The sequence below is a fragment of the Notothenia rossii genome, assembly GCF_949606895.1.
Source record: "Notothenia rossii genome assembly, chromosome: 4".
NCBI lineage: Eukaryota > Metazoa > Chordata > Actinopteri > Perciformes > Nototheniidae > Notothenia > Notothenia rossii.
The window spans coordinates 94,808,893-94,829,773 of record NC_136902.1 but is presented as its reverse complement, the minus strand read 5'-3'; the positions used below and the strand labels follow the sequence as shown (position 1 = coordinate 94,829,773).

Here is a 20,881-nt window from a genome sequence, read left to right as displayed (position 1 = left end):
GAGAGAGAGAGAGGGAGGAAGAGAGAGAGAGGGAGGGAGAGGGAGGATGAGAGAGAGAGAGGGAGGGAGAGAGAGGGGGAGAGAGGAAAAGAGAGGATCCGTTTCTCCCGTGTTATTATCCAAAGTTAATGTAAACTCTTGAATAATGTACTTCGTCTACAAGTAGTTTGTTTGAATGTAATAATTATGTTGTTTGTTGTTTGTGGAATCATTTAGTGAAAAATGAATCTGAATGTTTCGATCTGTTACGATTATAAACTGAAGCAATATAAAATGAGCCATTAACTGAGTTAAGCAGCATATCCGGTCCTATCCGGTGATTACCTGCTAACGGAAACTCTGCTGCACAATTCTTATTCTTATTATTGAAACATGAGCGGTAAGTTTCAAATTTGTCCGGTAAAATAAATTATGTCCGGATATTTGACTGGCAAGAAAAAATCCTAGCGGAAACCCTGGTTCAGGGATATGTTATCCCGGGGGACTCCCGAGGCAGTTGCAAGGTCTCGACAGGCCCGAAGGGCAGCAGCATCAGCCGTGGCCGAGGCAAAGCAGCGGGTGTGGGAGAAGTTTGGAGAAGACATGGAAAAGGATTTTCGGGCGGCACCAAAGTTGTTCTGGAAAACTGTCCGACACCTCAGGAGGGGGAAGCAGGGAACCATCCAAGCTGTGTACAGCAAGGATGGAACGTTGTTGACCTCAACTGATGGAGTGTTAGGGCGTTGGAAGGAACACTTTGAGGAACTCCTGAACCCGACAACTCTGCCCTCTTTGTTAGAGGCAGAGCTGGAGTATGACGGGGGATCGACACCAATCTCATCTTCAAAAAGGTGCTAGTGGATCGCCGGAGCTGTTAGATTAACATTAACATGCTTATTGTAGTTCTAAGTGCACTGCCTTGCGGCCTGTAGCACCATCCTTGATGGAGCATATGTGTGGGCAGGAAAGGAGTGAGCAGAGAGTAGAGTAGTTGTCGATTCTTGTTCTGTTTTCTGTGAATATCTGCCTCACCCTCTCAGACTTTCAGTTGCGCGCGCTACTAAAGAGACGTGTTACCATGGAAACCAAACAATGGTGTGGCTGTATTAAAGTCTGAGTGGAAACAGTCCTGAGTAAATCTGATTTTGTCAGAAATCGGGAGAAATGCGGGAGAAATATGACCCCGGGAGGAAACCGGGAGTGGGCAATGAAATCGGGAGTCTCCCGCGAAAATCGGGAGGGTTGACAAGTATGCTCCACAGTGGCAAAGCCCCGGGGCTGGATGAGATCCGCCCAGAAATGCTGAAGGCTCTGGGTGCTGAGGGACTGTCATGGTTGACACGTCTCATCAACGTTGCGTGGAAGTCGGAAACAGTACCGAAGGAGTGGCAGACCGGGGGGGTGGTTCCCCTTTTTAAAAAGGGGGGTCAGAGGGTGTGTGCCATTTACAGAGGCATCACACTACTCAGCCTCCCCGGGAAAGTTTACTCTAAGGTACTCGAAAGGAGGGTCAGGCCGATTGTCGAACCTCAGATTGAGGAGGAACAATGCGGATTCCGTCCTGGTCGTGGAACGACGGATCAGCTTTTTACTCTCGCAAGGATCCTGGAGGGGGCCTGGGAGTACGCTTATCCAGTCCACATGTGTTTTGTAGACTTGGAGAAGGCGTATGACCGGGTTCCCAGGGAGTTACTGTGGGGGGTGCTGCGGGAGTTTGGGGTGAGGGGGTCTCTACTCAGGGCCATCCAATCTTTGTACTCGCAAAGCGAGAGCTGTGTCCGGGTCCTCGGCGGGCGTTTCCCTTAGGGACTCAGGGTTGAACCGCTCCTCCTTTGCGTCGAAAGGAGCCAGTTGAGGTGGTTCGGGCACCTAGCAAGGATGCCACCTGGGCGCCTCCCTAGGGAGGTGTTCCAGGCACGTCCAGCTGGGAAGAGACCAAGGGGTAGACCTAGGACCAGGTGGAGGGATTATATCTCTTCTCTGGCCTGGGAGCGCCTTGGGATCCCCCAGTCAGAGCTGATTGATGTGGCCAGGGAAAGGAACGTTTGGGGCTCTCTGCTGGAACTGATACCTCCGAGACCCGAGCACGGATAAGCGGGAGAAGATGGATGGGTGGATGGAACTCTGTGGTGGTATCATCAGATCTGCAGGTCTGCAGTAACATTTCAATAGCCTTATAGCTAAAAATGCTATTTACAGTCACCATTTTAACCAATGGGATTGAATGGACAATTACAACCCCAACGTATGTATTATTCTCTTTGGACCACAAACAAGTTTAGATATAGACTAATATAATTAAAGTTACTATATTAGCAAACTACTTCAGTATAACGTTGCTGCCACGTTTAACGCTGGATGATAAGAAAACCTCAACATTTGACTTGTTCCTCAGGTCCAGCTCAGACTAGAGGACCAGGAGCTGAGGACTGAGGACAGAGCTTCACAGCTTCTCTCTGACAATGAACAAACACTAAATTAATTAGATTAAAGGTCCATCCAATATATGAAGTAATTAGGGGTTCAGAGGGCCAATATTGTTTAACAGCTTGTCACTAACCTGAGAGTCTCCAGTTCACAGTGTGGACTCTCCAGTCCAGCAGACAGCAGCTTCACTCCTGAATCCTGCAGGTCGTTGTTACTCAGGTCCAGCTCTCTCAGACTAGAGGACTGGGAGCTGAGGACTGAGGACAGAGCTGCACAGCTTCTCTCTGAGAGGTTACAGCCACTCAGTCTGGAGAGGAATCAGTAACACAGTAGAAATCAATTACAACTGTTGAATAAATAAAACTACATTTAACCTGGGTAGTTATGTGTTCACCTACAGAGCTTTGTTGGAGGCTTTGACCACTGGCAGCAGCCTCAGAAGAGCCTCCTCTGAAGCACAGTATTTCTTCAGGTCAAACACGTCCAGATCTTCTCCTGATGACAGTAAGATGAAGCCCAGAGCTGACCACTGAGCAGGAGACAGATTATCTGAGGAGAGACTTCCTGAACTCAGGGACTGTTGGATCTGCTCCACTAGAGAACCATCATTCAGTTCATTCAGACAGTGGAACAGGTTGATGCTTCTCTCTGGAGACAGATCCTCTTCAATGTTCTTCTTGATGTACTGGACTGTTTTCTGGTTGGTCTTTGAGTCACTTCCTGTCTGTGTCAGCAGGCCTCGTAGGAGTTTCTGATTGGTCTGCAGTGAAAGACCCAGGAGGAAGCGGAGGAACAAGTCCAGGTGTCCGTTTGGACTCTGTAAGGCCTGGTCCACAGCACTCTGGTAGAGATGTGTTAGTGTAAGTTTGACCTTATACTGCTGGGAGGTTGTTGGTTCTTCTGCCAGCAGGTTGACTCCAGAGGTGATGAAGGTCAGATGGACATGAAGAGAAGCCAGAAACTCCTGAACGCTCAGATGGACGAAGCAGAACACCTGGTCCTGGTACAGTCCTCTCTCCTCTCTAAAGACCTGTGTGAACACTCCTGAGTACACTGAGGCTGCTCTGATATCGATGCCACACTCTGTCAGGTCGGACTCATAGAAGATCAGGTTGCCTTTCTGCAGCTGCTCAAAAGCCAGTTTCCCCAGAGCCTCCATCATCTTCCTGCTCTCTGGACTCCAGTGTGGATCTGTCTCAGCTCCTCCATCATACTTGACGTTCTTGACTTTGGACTGAACCACCAGGAAGTGGATGTACATCTCAGTCAGGGTCTTGGGCAGCTCTCCCCCCTCTCTGGTTTTCAACACCTCCTCCAGAACTGAAGCAGAGATCCAGCAGAAGACTGGGATGTGGCACATGATGTGGAGGCTTCGTGAGGTCTTGATGTGGGAGATGATGGTGCCGGCCTGCTCCTGATCTCTGAATCTCTTCCTGAAGTACTCGTCCTTCTGTGGGTCAGTGAACCCTCGGACCTCTGTCACCATGTCCACACACTCAGGAGGGATCTGATTGGCTGCTGCAGGTCGTGTGGTTATCCAGAGGCGAGCAGAGGGAAGCAGCTTCCCCCTGATGAGGTTTGTCAGCAGCACATCCACTGAGGTGGACTCTGTGACATCAGTCAGGATCTCAGTGTTGTGGAAGTCCAGAGGAAGTCGACACTCATCCAGACCGTCAAAGATGAACACAACCGGGAACTGATCAAACCTGCAGATTCCTGCGTCTCTGGTTTCAGAGAAGAAGTGATGAACAAGTTCCACCAAGCTGTACTTGTTCTCTCTCACCACATTCAGCTCTCTGAAGGTGAATGGAAATATGAACTGGATGTCCTGGTTGGCTTTGCCTTCAGCCCAGTCCAGAGTGAACTTCTGTGTTAAGACTGTTTTCCCAATGCCAGCCACGCCCTTTGTCATCACTGCTCTGATTGGTGCATCTCTTCCAGGTGAGGCTTTAAAGAGGTCTTCTTGTCTGATGGTTGTTTCTGGTCTGTGTGGTTTCCTGGATGCTGTTTCAATCTGTCTGACCTCATGTTCCTTGTTGACCTCTGCAGACCCCCCCTCTGTGATGTAGAGCTCTGTGTAGATTTGTTTCAGGAGGGTTTGGTTTCCTGCTTTAGCGATGCCCTCAAACACACACTGGAACCTCTCCTTCAGGGAGGATTTGAGTTTACGCTGGCACCCTGCAGCAGGAGTTCCTGAATGAACAAACAACAAGTGGAATCAGTGAGTGGGTCCTGCAGACACACTGAGACTCTGAACATTTAAGTGTGGCTCTATAGTTTGAATCAGCTCCTCAGAGGACACACTGATGCAGACGTGTGCAGCATATGAACAGCAGAGATTGTTTGAATCAGCTCCTCAGAGGACACACTGATGCAGACGTGTGCAGCATATGAACAGCAGAGATTGTAAATGTAAACTTCTCCATGTTCCTCCATCTCCTCTCCATCATGTGAAATGTGTTAAACCCTCTTACTGCTCTGCAGACGCTCAGCCAGCTCCTCCTGCTTCATGCTCCTCAGGAAGTGCAGAGTGATGTTCTGAAATGCCTCTCTGCTGCTCCTACTCTGCTCTTCATCCTCAGCGTCCAGGGTCTCCTCTTCCTCCCTCTGACTCTCTAAGCATTCTGGGTAATCTGAACCCAGAGCCTTCTGGATCTTCTTCAGCTCGTTCCTCACAAAAGTCACGATGTTCTCCTCCAGCAGCTGGAACAGATTTATGAACATTGATCAGATGAATATCGTTAAAACTAAAGTTATTATGTTTGGGATAATGTGCAGCAAGGCGGACATTATTGGAGAAATAACACCAGACGCGAATCTTGACCCCACTCACACTCAGGTAGGGCCAGCCCTCACTACAGAACCCTCTGGGATCTCTTGAACAGATTTAGTCGTCTGCCTTCAATCAGCAGTTCATTGAATCTGGTTCTCCAGAAGTTAGTAGAGGTGAGACCTTTCAGAGGTGGACCTGATCCTAAACTTTCATCGACTCAAAAGCTTCTGATAGGTCAATCAGTAGGTCTGATTAATAGTCAGATTAACACAGGCCCCCCGACGCAGCAACAGTTCATTTAAAGAAGACAGCATGTGGTCATCTGTCCGTCTGAAGGCCTGCTGGTCTAAACAGAGCAGCGTGGACACAGTCAGGACCTGAATGGTAGATCATCTGTAGTTCATAGTAAATGTATATTTGTACACACCATAAATATGGAGTCCAGGTCTGTGTGATGCTTCGGGGCGGACTGATCACTGGGAACCTCTGAGAACTCCTGCAGAACTCTGTGGAGAAAAAGAGGGGTTACGTATTGAAACCCTTGTTATATAAGCACAGCCCTCTGGACTCTATGGGTACTACCCCTTGATCATATCATGCAAGCATTCATCCACTGAGACTTCTATAAACGTAGCCGGCCCCGGGGCGGGCCTACCTGAATGCGCGCGCATCTCACCGTATAAAAGGAGGCCTCACCTCCTGACTGTCATCCTACACCTCTCTTCAGCGAGCGGCATAGGACTAACAGGGCCCCAGAGTAGAGGGCTCCGTCTGTGTTTATATAACAAGGATTACCATACGTAACCCCTTGTTATATCTCTCACAGGCTCCGCCCTCCACTGGACTCTATAGGTACAGTGGGCAGAGCCCCGATGTATACAAGCGCTGTCGTCCAACAACACCGTTCCACCCCACTGCCCCTGACCGGCAGCAGCCGCTGCACCGCACCCTCCTTTACCTCGGTTGTGACCGTGGAGAAGTCTGGGCCGCGGCTGACAGAGCACACTCCGACGCGCTTACCTTGCAAAAAGTGTGCTCGGAAAACAGTGCTGAGAGCTCCCCACCCACCCTTAGGCAGACGGAGAGAGTCCCCAGCCCCGTATGGACTCACTGTGCACCACCTCTCCCGAGTCCCTAAGGAGCACGGGGAGAGCGCAAGTGCCCCATGTCCCCCACACTCACTGTGGACTATAGTGTGGAGGGTGTGGAGGGCATCCCTCCTGCCCCTAGGCAGGCGAGGAGAGCCCTTCAGCCCCGTATGGGCCCATTACGTCCTCACCAGTCCTGTGTTGCCCCAGCAAGCAAAGACAATGAGAAAGCACCAGACATGTCCCAGAGATAAAAACCAAGCCTGGGCCTGGCGTTAACCAAGACGCCGCCGTGCATATGTCCTCTACACTCACGCCGTTGAATAAGGCTATTGACACAGTCACAGCCTGTGTAGAGTGTGCACGGACCCCCGTGGGGCAGGCTCTCCCTGCCTGTCCGTAGGCATGTGCAATGCACTCGCAGAGCCATCCTGCCAGGCGTTTCTTGGAAAGAGCTTTCCCGATCACCCCGCCCCCGAATTACACAAACAGCTGTTCAGTGCGTCTAAGGGTAGCCGTGCACTCCACATAACATGCTAGCGCACGCACCGGGCAGAGGTGGTGCAGTTTAGCTTCCCTGGCCCCACCATGGGAGGGGGATTAAAGCCCCCTAACTGAATAGCCCTCGACCTGAACGCACTCCTTAGGCTCTTGGGCACAAAGGAGGGGTTCGGTCTGAGTGTCGCCCCACTCTGGTCACCCCGGATCAACAAGCAACTTGGGTGCACCGTCAGAGCGGTTAACTCGGACACTCTCTTGGCGTTAAGGCAAGTAGCAACGCTGTCTTCCACGACAGTGCTTTCAGAGAGGAGAGCTCCAGAGGCTCCAATGGTCCTGAGGCCAGAGCCTCGAGCACCAGCGGCAGGTCCCACTGCGGGGCGGAGACGTGCACTACCGGGTGCCTCCTGACCCCCTGTAAAAACCACAACATCAGTGGATGACTAAAGGCTGACCTGCCACCAAAACCCTCATGACAGGACGAGATGGCTGCTGCATACACTTTCACTGTGGAATGCGCAAGCCCTCTGTTCACCAGTAACTGTAAGAAGGACAAAATAGAGCCCAACTCACAAGATAGGGGCTCTATTCGTTTTTCCCAGATCGCCGAGGGTGCTGGCGTTGTTTGAAAACCACACTAACAGTCCATCTTCAAATCTACAAAGACTATCTCCAGCACTCAAAGCAGCCCGGTCTAATTACTACTCACAACTCATTCAGTCTGGCTCCAGCAACCCCAAGCGTCTCTTCTCCACCATCAGCAAACTTCTCAAACCCTGTGACAACGCCACCTCGTCCTTCACCACCGAACAGTGCAACTCCTTCCTCTCGTTTTTCCAAACCAAAATCAGCAACATTTACAGAAATCTGACACCCTCACCAGCACCCCCCACCTCCCCTCCTGGCTCCCCCCCCTTCACCTCACAGCCCCTGTCCCACTTCTCCCCTGTGACCCCCATGCAACTGTCCCACTTCATGACTGGAATTAACTCCACCTGCACACTTGACCCAATGCCCTCCAAATGTGTTAAAGAGAGGCTCCCTGCCATGTCCCAGCTCATCACCACCATCATTACCTCCTCCCTCAGATCTGGATCAGTTCCCCCCTCTCTCAAACTGGCTGCTGTCACACCCATTCTCAAAAGACCTGGACTCACACCTGACATCATGTCCAACTTCCGGCCCATCTCAAATCTCCCCTTTCTGTCAAACATACTTGAACGTGTCATTGCCTCACAACTAAAATCCCACCTCAGCTCCAACGACCTCTTTGACCTCTTTGACCTCTTTGACCTCTTTGAGCCATTTTAATCCGGTTTCCGATCAAAACACAGAAACAGCTCTTCTGAAAATCACAAACGACCTCCTCCTCTCCTCTGACTCCGGCAACCTGAACATCCTCATCCTCCTCGACCTCACCGCAGCATTCGACACCATCAACCACACCATCCTGCTGTCCCTCCTCGAATCATCACTCAACATCACTGACACTGCACTCTCCTGGCTGAAATCCTACCTCACCGACAGACATCAGTTTATCAACATCAACAGCTGCACCTCCTCCACTGCTCCTCTTGCCCAAGGCGTCCCCCAGGGTTCAGTGCTTGGCCCCCCTCCTCTTCATCCTCTACATGCTCCCCCTTGGCAAAATAATTTGTCGCCACAACCTTCAATTTCACTGCTACGCCGATGACATCCAACTTTATATCTCAACAAAAACCATCACCCCCACAACACACTCCACTCTCACCAACTGTCTCTCAGAAAGAAAAGCATGGATGCAAACAAACTATCTCCAACTGAACAGTGCCAAATCAGACATCATCATCATCGGCCCCCCATCCCGGATCAAAGACATCCAGAATTTCAACTTCACCATTGACAGCCACACTCTATCTCCCCCCCCTCACATCCGCAACCTCAGAGTCATCTTCGACAGTCAGCTCAAATTCAACCACCACATCAATCACATCACCAGGACCGCCTTTTTCCACCTCAAACACACTGCCCGTCTCCGCCCGTCACTCTCTCACCAATGTCTAGATCTGGGGCCTCATGTATAAAGGAATATACACTCCAAAAATGGCATACGCCAGTTTCTACGCACTGTTTGCGATTTATAAAATACTAACTTGACGGGAAAACGTGCGGTCCTCCACGCAAACTCTAACCCATGCGTACGCACTAAGCACAAACACGGGAGAGACGAGAAACTGTGACCCCGTTGGCAGAAGGAAGAATGGAGAGAAATATGTGGAAATAATAATATAAATAAAATGTTACCTCTCATTTATCAGATATGAAGAATTCATTTTCAAACATTGATTAAAGCCAATCTTAAAATGATTTAACAAACGCCTGTTTGAGACTCCTCAGTGCACACAAACACATAACTGGGAGAAATAAATAAATACGGATATGTTATTTAAAACCAGCTGGAATATGTTGTGTTCATGTTATGAAATGTTTTCTCATAAATGACGCGTTAACAGTGTGAGAAAAAGGTTTTAGAGAGTACTTGTCCATGGACAAGTGAGTTTGGCAATTTACTTGTCCGAATATATTTTTCACTTGTCCAGAATGGACACAAATTGGGGCGACTGGAATCTTCTTCTTTGCCATCGTATTTTACATTTTCCCACGGTTTTTACGACACCGCTAACGTAAGTGAGCGGTAAGATTTTACTGCATCACACATAGGGTTGGGTATCGTTTGGATTTTAACGATTCCGGTTCTGCTTTTCGATTCCAGTTATTTTCGGTTCTCGATTCCGTTTCTTTGAGAGGGTAAAAATAAGTCCCATGACAAACTGGGAGAAAAATATATTTATGAAACATTAAGTCAAATCTGTATTCCTATTTACAAATCACTTCATACTGTTTAATGTCTTACGGTTATTGAATACAATTATTTAAAAATAATCTCTGCATTGTTTAGTTAGTTCTAAGTGGTGCAGTCTCCTCTGGTGTTACACTGCAACCTGCCTGTGAGACAGAGTCTAACCACACAGTCTGTGTCCAACACATGTCCTGCAACACACATGCTGCAACCTGCCTGTGAGACAGAGTCCAACCACACATGTCCAACACATAGGCCTAATTATAAGAATAATAATAATAATAATAATAATAATATTTATAGCCTATAGGCCTAGCGCTTTTCTACAACTTATGGCTCTGGGTTCTCAATCCTCAACAGAAATGTCCCTGCTGCGTTTGATCCGTTCAGTATGATATAGAAAATAATAATAAGAGTTCTGGACTCACATCACTTTAAATCACATCGCTCATCACTCCTGGCGTCACATGACTTGTGACTTCACCTGGACCCTTTCCTCACTCTTGATATCCTCCCAAAGATTATTCATGATTTCATTAATTCATTATATTTGAATCTTTTTTTTTATTGATGTTGAATTATTTATTGGTTTAGAAATTATATACTTGATTTTAAAAATAATATTATTTTACTGCATTTCCTATTTCTGCCTCAAAGGTATCAGGAATCATATTTCACGGTTTGGATCTAAATAAGAAATGTTTCACAGCCAGTGGGCCGAGCTCTACTCGACTCTTTCCATCAGGTCAGCCGGGTCACAAACCTTCGCCTTTTGCGGCTGGGTCCAGATCCAGGTCCAGGTCCAGGTTCTGGTCTGGATCCAGATCCAGATCCAGGTCCAGGTCCAGGTTCTGGTCTGGGTCCAGGTCCATCTTCAGGTCCAGGTCTCTTCCGCTGCTTCCTGAAACAAGTCAAAGTGAACAAAGTCAGTTATAGCAGATTCTCTCTGGTTCCAGTTCATGGATCAGTTTGCTCTTTCTTTAGCTTCACATCAGTTTCAGATGTCCAGTTCTTCTTTAGCGTCCCACTAGAGGACATCTGACTTCTAGCAGAGAAAAAACAACCACACAACAACAACAACAACAACAACACAAGGCTCAAAGAAACATCTCTGAAAAGATGGAGTAAGTTACGGTTTTAACCGGACTTGAACCAAAACTTTTTACAAGTCCAGTACCGGTTCGGCGTACCGGTCCACAGCACTAGTTCTCAGGCAACCCAGTAACAACAGTCATAGTCGTGTACTCACCCACCAACGTGGCACCATCTGAGGAGGTGGAGAAGTTCTATGAGGACCTTGCAACAGCAGTCCGAGATGTCACAGCGCACAACTTCCTGGCAATCCTGGGTGACTTCAACGCAAGGCTTGGACCAGAGGACGCACCCTACCCATACCACGACTCTACCAACCGCAATGGCACATACCTCATGGCCCTTCTCATGGAACATGAGCTACTGGCAGTGAACACCATGTTCCGGAAAAGAAGAGGCAAGAGATGGACCTTCCAAGATCGAGCCACATGTATGCTACGTCAGTTGGACTACATTCTTGTGAGGCAAAAGTGGAGGAACTCCATCCTGAATGCTGAACCGTACAGCACGTTCAGCTCTGTGGGCTCTGATCACCGCGTGGTCTCCATGAGGGTGCGACTGAGCCTCAGGGTCCCCAAGCCAAGCCCCAAGATCCGGCATGACTGGAAGGCATTCATAACCGACCCGGCCTTCAAACCAGGTATACGGAGGAGGTTAGGAAGCGCTTTCGGCAGCTGGATAAGGGAGCGGAGCCCAGCAGTGAATACAGGAGATTCGTTGTTGCAAACGAGGAGGCGACCAGGCTATGTGTGCCCGTGCTGGACAGAGCCAGAACCTCCCTACGGTCCAGACATCCGGAGGTCGTAGCGGCACGGGGTCGGGGTAGGGTGGAGGAAGCACGCCTCAACTTTGAGCGTGAACCAACCTTGGAGAGACGTGGGGTACTGAACGAAGCCAAACACTTTCTCTTCAGTACCTACGACACCATCAAAGGGGAGGAACTGATGGAGAGTGTGCAAAGAGTGCAGGCAGCGCAAGGTGAAAGGCAATATGTGGAGGCCCGGAGGGTCATCAATGAGATGACTGGGCGGAAGAGGACTAAGGAGGGACAGGTTATGGGACACAGCCTCGAGGAGAGGGTGACGACCTGGTTCAACCACTTCCAAAGCCTGCTGGGCACAATAGCGGATGGAGCTGAGGAAAGTATACCAGCATTCCTCCAGAACCTGCCCATCGACGATGGTCCCTTCACAGCCAGCGAGCTTGCCAGGGCGAAGTCCACAGTGAGAGAGGGCAAAAGTGCTGGGCCGGATGGCATACCCCCGGAGGTCCTAAAGTACTGTGATCTCGATGACCTCATCCTAGACTTTTGCAACCTTGCTCTACTGCACAACATGCAGCCTGATATATGGTCTCCCTCCAACATCATCCCGGTGCATAAAGCTGGAGACCTCTCAAAGCCAGACAACTACAGAGGCATCAGCCTGACATGTATCACCGCAAAGATATACAACCGGATGATACTGAACAGGATACGGCACGTCATCGACCCTCACCTGAGGGAGAACCAGAATGGCTTTCGAGAGGGAAGAACCACCGCAGCCCAGATCTTGGCACTAAGGAGAATGATCGAGGAGGTGAAAAAGGATAACCTGACCGCTGTACTGTGCTTTATCGACTTCAAAAAGGCATTTGTCTCGATCCACAGAAGCACAATGGTGAAGATCCTTGAGGCCTACGGTGTCCCTGCCAACCTAGTCCGGGCAATAGAGACCATGTACGCAGGAACAAGGGCCAGGGTGGTGACCCCAGATGGGAACGGCGAGGAGTTTGACATCCTGGCTGGGGTAATGCAAGGGGACACCCTAGCCCCCTTCCTCTTCATCATGGTCCTGGATTATGCACTCAGGAAGGCCATCAGTGGATGAGAGCAGGATCTTGGCTTCACTCTAACACCAAGGAGGTCGAGACGACACCCCACAGTAGTCCTGACAGACTTGGACTATGCGGACGACATCAGCCTGCTCTCCGACAGCGTGGAGCAAGCACAGGAACTCCTGAACAGAGTGGAGTCAGATCGTGCCAAGGTTGGCCTGAGGCTAAACGCCAAGAAAACTGAGATTATCACCTATAACATCTTACCGGAACATCCACCTCTGACAACAACAGAAGGCACTGTGCTTAAAGAAGTCAAGGACTTCAATTACCTGGGCTCATGGGTCAACTCAACCGAGCCAGATCTTAAGGTGAGGAAGGCACTTGCATGGAGGGCCCTGAACGGCATGACCAGTGTATGGAACTCCAACCTCCCCCGTCGAATCAAACTCAGCTTCTTCTATGCAACGGTAGAGTCTGTTCTCCTCTATGGCAGTGAATGCTGGACCCTGAAGCCAACCCTGCAAAAGTCTCTAAACGGATGCTACACCAGAATGTTGCGAGCAGTACTTAACATCAGCAAGAGTGTACATGTAACCAACAAGATCCTGTACGAGGGAATACCAAAGGATGAGCGAGCAAATTGCAGCCAGGAGACAGAAACTAGCATGACATTGCCAAAGGCATCAAGAGCTGCCAGCCGGCAAATTGGTGCTGTGGGAACCAACACACGGGCATCGGTCACTAGGACGTCCCACACCAACATACGTGGACGTACTCAAGAATGACGCAGGAGCTCAAAGTACCAATGAACTGGCCAGATGTATGGAGAACCGGGATGACTGGAAGCGACGATGGAGGGCTCGTCTGAGGAGGACCTAGAGAGAGCCTGCCGTCAAACAGAAGGAGGGATCTTCTAAAACAATCCATGATTAATGTCATCATTTGGTAAAATAATCTGTCTTTGCTCATTATCTGATTCATAATACAAATAGAAGTCATTAGAAACCAACTCAAGAGAGGCACGTTGGAGGCTGGAGCAGGATTTACTCTTCTCCAAAGAGAGTCAGAGAGTAACAGAGTCCAGTTTGAAATTCTTACCTTCCATCAGCACTTTGTTCAGCTTTAAAGTAAGGAGGAGACTCCATAGAAAAGTCACTCTTCATGGACTCACAGCTGGGTCCAGGTCTCTGCTGCTGGATCCTGAGACAAATAAAGAAGAATTCATCTTTGTGCTCTTATTTTTATTGAATTTATGATCAAGCTCACATTTCAAACAGGCTAACGCTGCAAACTTCCCGCAGTGGGACACATCAGAAAGAAGCTGATCACGTGACACACTTTACATTCTCACCTTCCCTCTGCAGGACGTCCAGATTTAAAGGTAAGAGGGTGATCCATAGACCAGCCACTCTTCATGGACACACAGCTGGATCCAGGTCCATCTCCAGGTCCATCTCCAGGTCCATCTCCAGGTCCATCTCCAGGTCCAGGTCCATCTCCAGGTCCATCTCCAGGTCCATCTTCAGGTCCATCTCCAGGTCCATCTCCAGGTCCATCTTCAGGTCCAGGTCCAGGTCTCTGGTGCTGCATCCTAATACTAATATCTGTTTAAAACGATTATTTTATTGATTCTAAAGAAATGTATATAGGATTATATATAGGATTGTTTTATCTATTTAAAAAAATATTACATTTATTTGAATTTTTTTATTCGACTCAAAATGTGTTGTCTCATTAATAATATATATAACTGTTAGCATGTTGTTAGCATAACTGTCTCATTAATAATATATATAACTGTTAGCATGTTGTTAGCATAACTGTCTCATTAATAATATATATAACTGTTAGCATGTTGTTAGCATAACTGTCTCATTAATAATATATTTAGCATGTTAGCATGTTAGAGCAGCTGTTTGTGGCTAGCTGTCTCATTAAGAATATCCTAAACTGTTAGCATGTTGTTAGCATGTTGTTAGCATGCTGTTAGAGCAGCTGCAGCTGTTATTATCAATAATACATATAACTGTTAGCAATAAGCACATGAGAGATGAGTCTGAGGTGAGAGCAGAGATCAGCTGTGAGTCATTTCACTCTGAAAACGGTCACTTACCAAGAGATTAACGAGGAGGAAAACTTCTGCTTCACAACGAGAACAAAGTGAAAGTAACTTCTGACACCGGAAGTCCCCACAGAGAACTGGTAGGGAGAGAAGTTGATGTGAATCATTAGCTGTACATCAGCTCCATCCTGTGGCAGCACATGGTATCACATCTACTGTCAGTGCATATTAAAGGAGACTACAGTGCAACTCCTATTACTACCACTACTTCTATCAAATCTCCAAAACTCTAAACACATTTTCAGATCTGCACACAATTTGCAATTCAACTTGGCATTTTTTACAAAACACTACACACGGTTCTCTCAGTAAGACACAGAAATCTGACATTTTCACTAGTTTGCCATTTTCATAACACTGCCATTAAACATGCTATACACTTGAACCATTAATAAATACACATGAACCATTCATAAATACACTTGAACCATTAATAAATACACTTGAACCATTAATAAATACACATGAACCATTCATAAATACACATTAACCATTAATAAATACACATGAACCATTAATAAATACACATGAACCATTAATAAATACACATGAACCATTCATAAATACACATTAACCATTAATAAATACACATGAACCATTAATAAATACACATGAACCATTCATAAATACACTTGAACCATTCATAAATACACTTGAACCATTAATAAATACACTTGAACCATTAATAAATACACATGAACCATTCATAAATACACATTAACCATTAATAAATACACATGAACCATTAATAAATACACATGAACCATTAATAAATACACATGAACCATTCATAAATACACATGAACCATTAATAAATACACATGAACCATTCATAAATACACATGAACCATTAATAAATACACATGAACCATTAATAAATACACATGAACCATTCATAAATACACATGAACCATTAATAAATACACATGAACCATTCATAAATACACATGAACCATTCATAAATACACATGAACCATTCATAAATACACATGAACCATGAACCATTAATAAATACACATGTCACATGACCTGCTTTACTGCTGACTCATCAATCAGGATGTAAACACTAGAAAAAGGATAAACATAAGAACTGTTTACAACAGGGGTCCCCAAACTTTTTCCAGTGAGGGCCACATAACTTTTCCCTTCTCTGATGGGGGGCCGGGTCAGTTTGTAACAGAAAAAGTGTGACGATCGCAGTGGTGCCTAAATGTAAGAATTTATTGTTTTCCAAAAAGCCACACATAAGCAAATATGAATAACCCTTTCTGAGATCAAATAACCCCCTCTGTGTTCTTCACAGAAAAATTTAACTCAGGAAATATATAATAACACTATTTATGAAATCAATAAAAATCAAATAACCCTCTCTGGGTTCTTCACAGAAAAAAAGTCAGGAAATATGTAATAACAGTATTATGAAATCAATAATACCCAAATAACCCTCTCTGGGTTCTTCACAGAAAAAGAGTCAGGAAATATGTAATAACAGTATTATGAATACCCAAATAACCCTCCCTGGGTTCTTCACAGAAAAAAAGTCAGGAAATATGTAATAACAGTATTATGAATACCCAAATAACCCTCTCTGGGTTCTTCACAGAAAAAAAGTCAGGAAATATGTAATAACAGTATTATGAATACCCAAATAACCCTCTCTGGGTTCTTCACAGAAACAATGCTTCTATTGTGCTGTGCACAATCTTGGTAAAAGTTCAGCTTCAGTTGTCACAGCAAAATCTCTTAAATGACTCATATGAGCAGTCTCTCAAAGTTCTTGTGTTCTTTCCTTATAGTCCAGTTGTGTAAGTTCCAGTATTATAGCCTAGTAGACACCAGTGTTTGCTCTCTCTCATCAACTTCCCCCTGAAAAACACAAAGCAAGCAGGCTGAGAAACCAAACTAAGTGATACAGCACCTACACAGCACAATACATTTCAATACAAGTATGGTTGTGGAGATGGATTTTTTATAGTGAGCTTACCTATGTACTGTATGTTCATCAGTGTGAACTGTGGGCCTGCATCTGGCTGGTGAGAAGTTCAATGTCAGGTTCCATTCTAGTCACAGTCAGTCTCAAACACTGATGCAGATGTTCATCTGTCAATCTTGATCTCCTCTGAGTTTTCAGGTGTTTCATGCGTGAAAAGGTTTGCTCGCAGATATACGTGCTGCCAAAAACTGTGGACATCTTCATTGCGTGTTTTTTTATGTTAGGGTACGTGTCTTGAGGGAGGGCGGCATAGAAGTCAATGAGACTGGTGGGCTTGAATGAGTCTTTCAGAACATCACAGCTCTGTAACTCGGCCAGCTCAAACTGATAAGAAGGCTGGGCTTCATCGATGTCGGCAACAAAGGGGTTCTGGAAAAGACGGATTTCTTTTGCATGAACATGTAGTTCACGGAATCGCACACCGAACTCCGCCTTCAGCATTTCTAGTGCTTCCACACACTTTTCAGCTGGGAACGGGACCGCTGGTTTCTCTGCAGAAAGCTTTTGGGTAGCAGGGAGATGGGTGAAGTTGTGCTTTTTCACTTGCTCCAAAAGCAGCGCTTGTTTCACCTCAAATGCTTTTATGTGGGAATACATGTCGCAAATGAGTTTCCCCTGGCCTTGTAGCTGCAAGTTAAGGCCGTTCAGCAGTTCTGTCACGTCTGTAAAAAATGCGAGGTGCCATTTCCATTCTGGGTCGATCAGCTCTGGGACCGTTTTGCCTTTTGAATGAAGAAATGCGTTAATTTCAGGTAGCAGCTCGTAAAAACGCCTCAAAACTCTGCCGCGGCTCAGCCATCGGATCTCTGTGTAGTATAATACATCTCCGTGCACAGACTCCAGGTCAGACAGGAATTGTTGGAACTGCCTGTGTTTAAGTCCATTTGCTCTGATGAAGTTTATGCATGATACCACCACCTTCATGACAGAATCCCACTTCAACACTTTGCAGCACAGTGCTTGCTGGTGAATTAGGCAGTGCACTTGTAGCGGGGCGGTGAGACCCCGCTCTTCCATCTCCCGGTTCATGCGTCCTATCAGACCCCGAGTCGCGCCCACCATACTCGGAGCCCCGTCAGTCGTGATGCTGGCAAGCTTTGCCCAGTCCAGATCCAACTCTTCGATGGTTTGACATACTTTGCCGAAAATATCCTCCCCCGTCGTAGTGCCTTTCAGACTTTGGAGGGCTGCCAGCTCCTCGCACATGTCAAAATGTGCGCTAACTCCACGAATAAAAATAAGAAGCTGCGCTGTGTCTTGCACGTCCGTGCTCTCATCAAGTGCTAATGAAAAAAAGTCAATTTCTTTTGTCTTCTGCTGCAGCTGGGCATATACATTACCCCCAATTTCTTCAACGCGTCTGGTGATTGTACTCGAAGACAGACTCACGGCATTAAAAACATCTTTCTTCTCGGGACACACCTCCTCCACGACAATATTCAGACATTTCTTGACAAACTCTCCCTCAGTGAAAGGTTTACCGCAGCTTGCTATCAGTTGAGCAACACGGAGGCTGGCACGAACAGATGAATGGTTCAGCTGAGTTTGGCGTACAAATGTAGTCTGCTGAGCTAACAGTCCACTTTTTAGCTTTGCTAGTTTGTCTGCTCGCATTTGGCCTCGCAAGCTATCATACTTGTCTTTGTGATGGGATTCATAATGTCGGCGCAGATTGTATTCTTTGAATACCGCCACGGCCTCTTGACAGATGAGACAAACAGCCTTTTCTTTGCATTGAACAAAAAAATAATCGTGTGTCCACTGCAGGTTAAATACCCTGCATTCTGAATCAATTTTTCTCTTACCTAACCTTTTTGCCATTATTCCGTTCTGGGGGGGGGGGGGGTAGGTTCACGTTTTATGATTAGGGCAAAGACAGTGAGGTCGTTAGCAACATTTTTTTAGCGTCATAATTCAATTCAAATGAGCTTTATTGACATGAGGAAACATTTCAGGGATTCAGTCGGGGAGGCTCACTTCACCCAGTTCTATGCGTGCATTGGTCTCGATCGCGTGGCCCGACTGAAAAAATAATAATGCGGGGGGGGGGGAGGGGGGGAGGTAATGCGTCTCTGATATTGGAAATTGTTCAAGGGGCCGGGTCAAATGTGGAGGCGGGCCGTATCCGGCCCGCGGGCCGTAGTTTGGGGACCACTGGTTTACAACAACAATGGATATATGGATAGCAGCAAGAGGAAGAGGTAGGGGGCAGGGAGGATAAAAGAGAGGGAGGATGAGAGAGAGAGAGAGAGAGAGAGAGAGAGAGAGAGAGAGAGAGGATGAGAGAGAGAGAGAGGATGAGAGGTAGGGAGGATGAGAGGTAGGGAGGATGAGAGAGAGAGGGAGGATGAGAGAGAGAGAGAGGAGATGAGAGAGAGAGAGGATGAGAGGGATGGAGGATAAGAGAGAGAGAGGATGAGAGAGAGGGGGATGAGAGACAGAGGGAGGATAAGAGAGAGAGAGAGGATGAGAGAGAGAGAGGATGAGAGGGAGGGAGGATGAGAGAGAGAGGGAGGATGAGAGAGAGAGAGAGGGGATGAGAGAGAGAGAGGATGAGAGGGAGGGAGGATAAGAGAGAGAGAGGATGAGAGGGAGGGAGGATGAGAGAGAGAGAGGATGAGAGAGAGAGAGAGAGAGAGAGAGGATGAGAGAGAGAGAGGATGAGAGAGAGAGGATGAGAGGGAGGGAGGATGAGAGAGAGAGGGAGGATGAGAGAGAGAGAGAGGAGATGAGAGAGAGAAAGGATGAGAGGGAGGGAGGATAAGAGAGAGAGAGGATGAGAGAGAGGGGGATGAGAGAGAGAGGGAGGATAAGAGAGAGAGGGAGGATGGGAGAGAGAGAGGATGAGAGGGAGGGAGGATGAGAGAGAGAGGGAGGATGAGAGAGAGAGAGAGGATGAGAGAGAGAGAGGATGAGAGGGAGGGAGGATGAGAGAGAGAGGGAGGATGAGAGAGAGAGAGAGGAGATGAGAGAGAGAAAGGATGAGAGGGAGGGAGGATAAGAGAGAGAGAGGATGAGAGAGGGGGGGATGAGAGAGAGAGGGAGGATAAGAGAGAGAGGGTGGATGGGAGAGAGAGGATGAGAGAGAGAGAGAGAGAGAGAGAGAGAGAGGATGAGAGAGAGAGAGAGGATGAGAGAGAGAGAGGATGAGAGGGAGGGAGGATGAGAGAGAGAGGGAGGATGAGAGAGAGAGAGAGAGAGGATGAGAGAGAGAGAGAGGATGAGAGGGAGGGAGGATAAGAGAGAGAGGAGATGAGAGAGAGAGAGGATGAGAGGGAGGGAGGATAAGAGAGAGAGAGGATGAGAGAGAGGGGGATGAGAGAGAGAGGGAGGATGAAAGAGAGAGAGAGAGAGAGGATGAGAGAGAGAGGGAGGATGAAAGAGAGAGAGAGAGAGGATGAGAGAGAGAGGGAGGATGAAAGAGAGAGAGAGGATGAGCGAGAGAGGGAGGATGAGAGAGAGAGAGGATAGAGAGAGAGGGAGGATGAGAGAGAGAGAGGATGAGAGAGAGAGAGGATGAGAGAGAGAGAGAGAGGATGAGAGAGAGAGGGAGGATGAGAGAGAGAGGGAGGATGAAAGAGAGAGAGAGAGAGGATGAGAGAGAGAGGGAGGATGAGAGAGAGAGGGAGGATGAGAGAAGAGAGAGGATGAGAGAGAGAGAGGGAGGATGAGAGAGAGAGGAGGATGAGAGAGAGAGGGAGGATGAAGAGAAGAGAGAGAGAGGATGAGAGAGAGAGGAGGATGAGAGAGAGAGGAGGATGAGAGAGAGAGAGGATGAGAGAGAGAGAGAGAGGATGAGAGAGAGAGAGAGAGGATGAGAGAGGAGGGAGGATAAGAGAGAGAGAGGATGAGAGAGAGGGGGATGAGAGAGAGAGGGAGGATGAAAGAGAGAGAGAGAGAGGATGAGAGAGAGAGGGAAGATGAAAGAGAGAGAGAGAGAGAGGATGAGAGAGAGAGGGAGGATGAAAGAGAGAGAGAGGATGAGAGAGAGAGGGAGGATGAGAGAGAGAGAGGATGAGAGAGAGAGAGGATGAGAGAGAGAGAGAGAGGATGAGAGAGAGGGAGGATGAGAGAGAGAGGGAGGATGAAAGAGAGAGGGAGGATGAAAGAGAGAGAGAGAGAGGATGAGAGAGAGAGAGGATGAGAGAGAGAGAGGATGAGAGAGAGAGGGAGGATGAGAGAGAGAGGGAGGATGAAAGAGAGAGAGAGAGAGGATGAGAGAGAGAGGGAGGATGAGAGAGAGAGAGAGGAT

The 20,881-nt window shown here is 47.5% G+C and overlaps 2 protein-coding genes across 3 annotated transcripts in view; both read right to left on the bottom strand.

The window, feature by feature from the left end:
• LOC307037546 (protein NLRC3-like) overlaps positions 1–14,699 on the bottom strand; it is a 27,793-nt gene extending 13,094 nt beyond the window's left edge. The window contains exons 1-8 of one of the 2 annotated variants that reach the window (XM_079678535.1): positions 14,628–14,699; positions 13,866–14,118; positions 13,613–13,714; positions 10,368–10,505; positions 5,607–5,685; positions 4,881–5,109; positions 2,805–4,599; positions 2,540–2,713 (exon numbers count right to left, since the gene is read on the bottom strand). In XM_079678535.1, the coding sequence (XP_079534661.1) occupies positions 2,540–2,713; positions 2,805–4,599; positions 4,881–5,109; positions 5,607–5,685; positions 10,368–10,505; positions 13,613–13,714; positions 13,866–14,104 (2,756 nt within the window). In that variant the 5' untranslated portion in view covers positions 14,105–14,118; positions 14,628–14,699. The remainder of the gene's footprint in view (positions 1–2,539; positions 2,714–2,804; positions 4,600–4,880; positions 5,110–5,606; positions 5,686–10,367; positions 10,506–13,612; positions 13,715–13,865; positions 14,119–14,627) is intronic. The other variant, XM_079678536.1, reaches the window with a different exon arrangement.
• Positions 14,700–16,638: 1,939 nt separating this feature from the next.
• LOC307035010 (general transcription factor II-I repeat domain-containing protein 2-like) lies at positions 16,639–17,835 on the bottom strand (the record flags this gene model as incomplete). The annotated part of the gene is made up of 1 exon (XM_079673935.1): positions 16,639–17,835. The coding sequence occupies one exon, from the start codon at positions 17,833–17,835 to the stop codon at positions 16,639–16,641; it is 1,197 nt and encodes a 398-aa protein (XP_079530061.1).
• Between the last annotated feature and the right edge of the window lie 3,046 nt (positions 17,836–20,881).